Here is a 7788-nt window from a genome sequence, read left to right as displayed (position 1 = left end):
CGTGTGCTCCCCAAGACCATGCTTTCGATTTCTGTCCCACAAAGCCAACACGCATCAGCAATCCCCATATGCAAATCAGCTGTCAAGGTCCACCGAATCTCACTATCCAAGGCTCGAGAAATCGAGTTCAGTGAAGTGCCTGGTCATGTTCTTCCAACTTCAAGTGTCCCCATTAGTTTTTCTTCTTCTAAAACGATCGAGAACACCATGTTTTCTTTTCATTCGAAGAAACTAGTTTTTGGGGAGTCGTATTTCTCAAAGATCTAAAGGCATCTTGGTCCTTGGAAGTTCAATTTCTTTTTTTTTTTTTTTCCAGAAACGAGTTTGGTATCTGAGTTTTGTGCAGGCACAGGACCACATGGTCCTTTAAACGGAAGAACAAGCATCCATGTGTCATTTCCTTGGTATCTCTTTTCTCGTTTTTGACATTAAAAAAATAAGACCAAAAGAAAGGGAGGAGGAACAAAAGACCACCAAAAGGTCCTTTGATGATGGTGGTAGTGGTGGCATTTGTACCATGTAGATCGAACGATAGATATCATTAACGAAATATGGATCGTTTCTCTCTCTATTTCTTTCTCTTTCTCTCTTAACGCGTGCGTGTGTGAAGTGAGGAGAAGGTGGTGGTGTTGATGTAGGCAGGTCGTCCTTGAGTCCCCTTAAGAGAGAGAGAGAGGAGCAGGCAGCCTCCTAATACTCTATTTTTCTCGCTCCCTTTCTAACTTGTATCATTTTTCACTTATTTTCCTCACCAGTTTATCCTCCAATTCCTTTCCCATCTCTCCCTCCTCCCCCGCGCGCGCTGTCTCTCTCTCTCTCTACGACTCTACCTATTATTCTAATTTTTTTTGTCTATTTTCTTTTTCTTCGTAGCAGAGTGTGTGCAGAGAGAATTTGCAGTCACTCGAAGCAGGAGAAAGAAAAGAGAGCCGCGATCTTTTCTCAGATCCTCTCACTCTATTCTTTCTCTCTCTAAAGCACAAAAAACCCCCACCTAAAGGCACTAGCGGTGGCTGCCTCAAGGAGATCGGCACTCGACGGTGGTGGCTCCGATTGGCTCCCCGCTCCCGCGGACTCGAGAATCGCCGGAGACCTCTGCCTCGGTTTCAATGGAGGACTCGGAGGAGGATGGCCTACTCCCTCCACCGCCACCACGACCGCCCCCGCCGCTGCTGCCGTTGTTGGTGGTGGCGCCAGCAGCGGTAGCTCTAGGACCCTCCACCACCACCACCATCAGCAAATCGTCAACTACAATAGCATACCCCTCCCGCTCTCCCTCCCTCTCCCCCCTGAGATAAGCATGGTCGGTCTCCGGGACGTCTTCCTTTTCCACTCATCCTCCGACCCTCAGGCGTCCTCCCTCTTCCCCGTCCTCGCCCCCTCCCTACCCCAGCCGTCTCCTTCTCTTGCTCCTCCTCCGCCCCCACCACCTGCTCCTCCCCAGCAGCAACCACCAAGCTTGTTGCACTCGCTGCCTCAGCACCAACTTGCTCATGTCATGGCCAATGATAGCAACAACGACGACGAGGAGAGGCGGAGGATGTCGGAATTTCAGCTGTGGCACCACCATCACCAGCGCGCGGTGGCGGGGATCCCGACGATGGAAGCGGCGCTTGGTACCGGAAGCAGCGGTGGCACCACCTGCCAGGACTGCGGCAACCAGGCCAAGAAGGACTGCAGCCACCGGCGGTGCCGTACATGCTGCAAGAGCCGGGGGTTCGAGTGCCCCACCCACGTGAAGAGCACGTGGGTGCCGGCGGCGAGGCGCCGGGAGCGGCAGCAGTTCGTCCACTCCTCCGCCACCGCCACCACCAACACCGGGAAGAAGCCCCGGCTCTCCTCCTCTCAAGCCGCCGCGTCGCTTACCTCCAACTCCGCCACCACCCCCTCTCGCAGCTTCGACACTGGCTCCAGTCACCAAGGCAAGTGAACTTCCTCCCCAATTCTCTCTCTCTCTTCCCCTTCCCTCTCGTCCTTCGTCGTTATCTTCCACTTATTGCCGTTTTCTTTTTATTTTTCCCCCGCAGAAATGGATATGGGAGGAAGCGGATTGCCGGGGCATGTCACCGCTCCGGCGGTGTTCAAGTGCGTCCGGGTGACCTCAATCGAGGATGGAGACGACGAGTACGCTTACCAGGCAGCCGTCAAGATCGGCGGACGCGTGTTCAAGGGCTTTCTCTATGATCAAGGCCTCGACGATTCGTCGTCCTCGTCGCTGCCCAATCTCTCAGAGCTTCATCTTGGTGATCTTGCCGCTGGTGGTGGTGGTGGTGGTAGCGGTAAGAATGCCAATGCATCATCTTTGTCCTCAATTCTTGATGCTAGCGACGCTTACGCAGTTGCTGCGGCCGCTGCTGCGGCAGCAGCAGCTTCTTCTAGTGGGATGCTCGGAGGTGCGAATTACGGCAACCCAATGAATTGAAGCTGGAACAGGAACAAGAAGGATTAGAATAGGCAAGATTGGTGTTACACCATTAGCATAGTTTGATATAGATAGACTGGTAGATAGATGGATAGATAGATGATCATCGTCACTTATAGTCTGTCTAGTGTTCTAGCATGTATGCATCCTTGTCGCCATTGTTTTTTCCTCGTGTCTGTGTAACTCTCTAACGTCTCAAATCATGAAATCTGGGGTCGATACAAAAAGAGTTCTCTTTTTTCTCATTTTTGGAAGAGTGGTGGCTGTTGGTTACTCTTGGTCAGGAGAGAGAGAGAGAGAGAGGGTATGGGGGCTTGGGTCGTGTGATGTTTGTCATTCATGGAGGGATCTCTTGAGTCTTGTTTGGAATTCTCGAACATATAATAATCATCGATTTTATGACAAGTTTAAGAGAGTTTATCTCTAGAGGAGTGCAAATGACTGTACCTTTCTTTCTTTTTATCTTTCGTTGGGCTCAAGAAATAATAATTTCCTGTGATTTGCATTTGTCTCCTCCCTTGAAATGACATTGGTTTGATGGAGCAAAATGAATAGTATGGCACAATTGAGCGAGAGAGAGAGAAAGAGAGAGAGAGCTGGTGATTTGACACAAACCTGCCGGTATAGTAAACGTCTCTTCCATGGGAAGGAGAGGTGGACTGAAAGCATGGGGGGATTGATGAGTGGTAGCGTCCCTTTGCTTTTGCTTTGTTTGTGGACTATAGTTCGACTGATGAGTCAGGCGGGGCCTTTGCTCTCATTATTGTTATTATTGTTGCCATTCTTTTTTTAGTCATCTTTTCTGTTTCTGTGGCATTTTTTGCTTTTGTTTTTCATTCCTCTTTAGAACTCTTTTTCCGCCTTGATGGTTGCTCATCTGAAAGGGACCGCCATTGGCATGGTGGCTCACATTCATTGTGCTCTCGTTTTCTCCCTTCTTCTATCTTGTATTGATGAAGTTCGTACCTTCCTGCCCTTTTTGACTTATCAAGCTCTGAAGGTATGAGAATAATATCATTCTATCCCTTAGTTTTTTTTTTTTTTTTTATAAATACTGATTATTCCTCATCCAGACGAATCCCCCTTGAACATCATCTGCAGATCTCTTCTTTTATATCGACAAGTTCTTTATCTTGTGTTGTTTATCTGCTTAGATGTTCATCAAGAATGCTTAAATTAAATCTCCCCTTAATTTTGGATATCATTCAAAAGCTCGTCGTTTGGAATTAAAATTTGATGCATTGGGTTGCAATGCTTGTCAATATTTATGAAACTTTCATCCTTTTCCGAAATTGGGCAGATTCTGATATACACATTACCACAGATAGCAGGTAGAGGCGAGTATTGGGCGCCTTATTATAGGCATATCCTAATAATGCAACTTGTCGCTCAAGTTGCCACAGATATTGCATTCATTTCCTTTGGAGGGCTTCTGTCAGCATCTGCCATTTAGAAAGTTTCAGAACTAACTACTATTGTTTTTTATTTTTTATTTTTCACACTTCTGGGAAGTCCAAGTCTGCCGTTTGGTGTTTCTGCGGTATCATTGTTGATGAATCTTCTTCTTATTCTTTGCTTTAAGTTAGCTAATATCAGACTTGAGGAATAAAAAATGTTCCTTGAGTTATTAGCACATTTAAGTTTAAACTTTGTCTGGGATTCTAGAGGCATATCTTCTCCCTAATGTCTTTTTTTCACTATTCATCATTTACTTCGCATCGAGGAATGTGCTTTGTCGATGTAATTGATGCTCTCGATGCATAATGTAGCACATTGTAGTGACACTTTTTGCTGCAGTGGATTTTATGATGCAAGGTCCCCCTTTACATGTTTTAGCTATGTTTCACATAATTAAGGCACAATGATGAATTTCTTCATTGTAAATATTGTGATAAAGTTTCAAACATTGTTGGTGTATGTTTTCAATATGGTTCTTGATGTTTTTCATCCCTAGAAAAGATTAGGAATATTAATTTGCCTTGTTTTGTTTATTCATCCGTTGTAGGTCTTAAATTGATTGGGTAGGAGAAATCCTGATTTACAGCATCATCTTTCTGTCTTTAGTTTTTGGAGCGACTGCCTCAGACAATTTAGCCTCTATTTTGCATAATACGAGTTACGAGATAAAACATTAATGTTTTTTCTTATATTTTAAACCAACATCCAGACTTCCAAATTTTGGCGCTGTAAGTACAGTTCTTATTAGCTTCTAGATATGAAGCAAGGCTGAGGAGATGTGTTTCTGGCGGATATGATGCAAGGATACAACATATCATTCAATCTTTTAAACTAAGTCTTCAGTGGCTTTTGAATAGATTTTGATCTTGCCTGTCTTGAGTTGGATTATGTGGACGAATCGCTTGCTGGTTCCCGCCAAACCAACTGCAGAGTTTACAATCATACTGCAAAGGCTTAAATACATTATTTACATGGTGTAGTTTCTGTTTATTTTTTAATATATATTGGTTGGAATTTGAATATTCCCTTTCTTTTTAAAACAAAGAGACATCTGCACTTTAAGAAAAAGTCATCCTGCTTACTTGGTTTTGGATGAATGCTGTGCATCTGAAAAAGAGCATTGACCTCGCTGAAACAATATGAATCTAATTTTATGTCTTCATTTTTTTGAATTTAGTAAGGTTTCTTGACAAGTTATTATTTGAATTTGGTAATCAAGCACCAAATAGCAGAGCATGCAGGAAAAAAGGTTGATTTGCTTCAATAGAAAGATGTAGGCCTCAGTGAGAAAAAACGAACTTATTGCTTTCTTCATGCATGAATAAACTTCATTTTGAATCTGCTTACTGCATTGTTATTTTTTGTATGGAGTTGCATTATTGGAGTATATAATGTTAATTTCATAAATTTTGTGTTGTCCCAAATAGATTTTCTGCGTATAGTTTGTCTTTGTTTGTCTGCTGTTGCTTGGTCTTATCTTCTTGCTTTCACATGCTATTGATTCGATGAATAGTATACTATTAGAAAATCCATGTATAGATATGTTCTTCCCAAGCCCATTCTTTTTGCTGCCTCCAGTGCTAGCCTGGTCTTGCTTATTTTATGTATGGGCAAAAATTTCGAGACTTCCAGTCTCTTTGTGCTTTTGTTTTGGTGCGCTATTGAGCATTCCATTTTTTACTTTATTTGGTAGTGATCGTTTAGGTCTATGTTGCATCTTTGATTGCCTGCCTGCTCATCCCGTTTATTTCCACGAAGTTAAAACCAGTAAATAGCCTCTGTGTAAGACATGAAAAATGGATTGTTTCGCCATTTTTTTTTATTTGTTTAAAAATATTTGACCTCATTTGAAATTTTTCATTCAATTTCTTCGCATATGTATGCCATTTTTCATTTACCTGCATGTGAGTTTTGTGCCAACAAAATTTCTTTAATTCTTTTATGATGGAAAATTAGATCCTGACTTCTTGCCAAATAACAACCAGCTGAGTTATCTCTATTAAACCAAGTTTAATGGTAAGAAAGGGAGAGGAACAAAGAACTGTAGTCTGGATTTAGTTTCCCCTTCTTCCAATATTTTCGAAGAGCTGCAGTTTAATATTTTCTTCTAAGAACTCAAATGCATTATTTTAGTTGTTCTTTCACAGCTTTCTACGTTGATCTTATTGGTCAATCTCATTTTGTGTCGCAAACAGCTTCGCTTTCTATTGCACTCCGGGTAGCTACTCTTGTCTGTTTATTCTGACTATGTTCACCTATATATACTCCGGAATAGGCTAGTTTCCCTTGTTATTTTGGCACCCAAACTACAATTCGAGCGCTTGGTTTGTCTCCACTTTTTATTATATAAAGATCGATTGATATCTGGGTTGGTTGAATGGCTTATATTGGAGGCGGTTGCATGATCTTTGCGTATGACAATCTTATTCATGGGACGAACGTAACTCGATCAACGTACACTGTTTTTTTTTTCCCCTCTTTTTCATCCAAACTAATGCAAGAAGCAATTCTGTTTGAGGACGAAAGAAAAGTCTTTCTTTGCTTCAAACGTCGCACAAGGTTTGCGGGAAGCAAGGAGAACAAATTTTAGGATCTTTGCTTTGCATTAGAGCAACCATATATAGTTTTGTAGGTCATCTATCAAGAAATGATAAAATTCTAAAAAACTGCTCCTAGTGATGCTTTAAAACCATAGTTCTGATTCCTGGTAATTTACAGATTGGTGCTTGGGATTCCTTGGAAGTAGCAATCATGATAAGACCACTTGCTTTTGTTGATGGTTGGTTGTGGAGATATTGTGGATGGTGGTGCTGGTGGAGGTGGTGACAATGATAATTTAGGGTTACTGCGGTAATAATTCCTGACATGAGATTGAAAGGGATGTTCTTGTAGCATAAAGCTCACTTGTCTTTAAGATCTATTTGACTTGGGTGTTGAGGCATGGTTGATAGCCTTTTAAATTCATGTTTGTGCAGATGGCTACCAAACTATAGGAGATTACTGTCTATAAATGGGCTGTAGGGTGGTGGTGGTGCTGCCTAACCTATCTATGAGAAAAGGGAGGAAAAAGATGTCCACCATAGAGTAAATTTTATGATAGAAAGGACGCAAAAGGAATGCAATAGTTTTCCATGGTGCAAGTTTCATGGGCTGTCATGATTCAAGCAACTGTTCCCGCGAAAGTGAATACAGCATGTAAAGAAACCAAAACTTATCTACAAGGGCATGGTGGAACTGCAAGTGAAGGGAGCAATGAATGTTGAGCCGAATTTCTTATAGCCAAAAGACTACCCTTTTCCCATCTGGGGTGCATTATTTGCAGTCTTTGATTTGATATGTGCTATTTCATGTTTTTTCTTTGTTTACTTTCTTGTTGATGCCATATAGGACGCGAATCTAGGCCTTGATGAACAAAAGGAATGCATATGTCCCAAACGCTTGACTGGCATCTTTCTGATAGAAAAGTCTTCATAAAGAAAAGGGATTTCATCAAGTTATGCTTTGCCAAGGCGCTTTTGATTTTATGAGTTTCAATCTGGCTGGGTGTTTGATTCACCTGCATGATCCATGCAAAATTCGACGGTTTTGTTGGAGGAGTTTTTCAGCTTTGAATTTGGGACATTAGGATGTAATTTACTCTTGTTTGGTTAGGAGCAGCGGTGGGGATCCTTGTTTCACAATTGAAATCACTTGGTTTTGAGATCAAAAGTAATACAAAAGACACCATTTAGAGTATAAGACTAACTTCTGAAACTCCACAGATATATTCATCCACCACGGCAAATCTCAACGTGGGTAGGACCCCAAATGCCTACTTGTAAGGTTATTCAAGGAATTCGACTTTCAATCTGCCCAAAATCGGAGCAAGTCTGAGAGATCTTGCTTCGATATCTTCACAGATGTTGTAG

At 42.2% G+C, this 7788-nt stretch overlaps 1 protein-coding gene across 1 annotated transcript; it reads left to right on the top strand.

Annotated features, from left to right (window-relative positions):
* Positions 1-568: 568 nt before the first annotated feature.
* On the top strand, positions 569-2848 carry LOC116250287 (protein LATERAL ROOT PRIMORDIUM 1-like). Its single transcript, XM_031623914.2, has 2 exons — positions 569-1922; positions 2028-2848. Exons 1-2 carry the CDS (start codon positions 1301-1303, stop codon positions 2420-2422), a joined length of 1017 nt encoding a protein of 338 aa, XP_031479774.1. The 5' UTR covers positions 569-1300; the 3' UTR covers positions 2423-2848.
* The last annotated feature ends 4940 nt before the right edge of the window (positions 2849-7788 follow it).

This window comes from Nymphaea colorata, chromosome 1 (genome assembly GCF_008831285.2).
Source record: "Nymphaea colorata isolate Beijing-Zhang1983 chromosome 1, ASM883128v2, whole genome shotgun sequence".
Classification (NCBI taxonomy): Eukaryota; Viridiplantae; Streptophyta; class Magnoliopsida; order Nymphaeales; family Nymphaeaceae; genus Nymphaea; species Nymphaea colorata.
This window is presented reverse-complemented; position numbering and strand designations above follow the sequence as displayed.

Excerpts from the sequence above, each read along its gene's own strand:
- LOC116250287 (XM_031623914.2), top strand. The coding sequence starts at position 1,301 with ATGGTCGGTCTCCGGGACGTCTTCCTTTTCCACTCATCCTCCGACCCT. Across the intron at positions 1,923-2,027 it reads CACTGGCTCCAGTCACCAAG|AAATGGATATGGGAGGAAGC; the intron begins GCAAGTGAACTT and ends TTTCCCCCGCAG.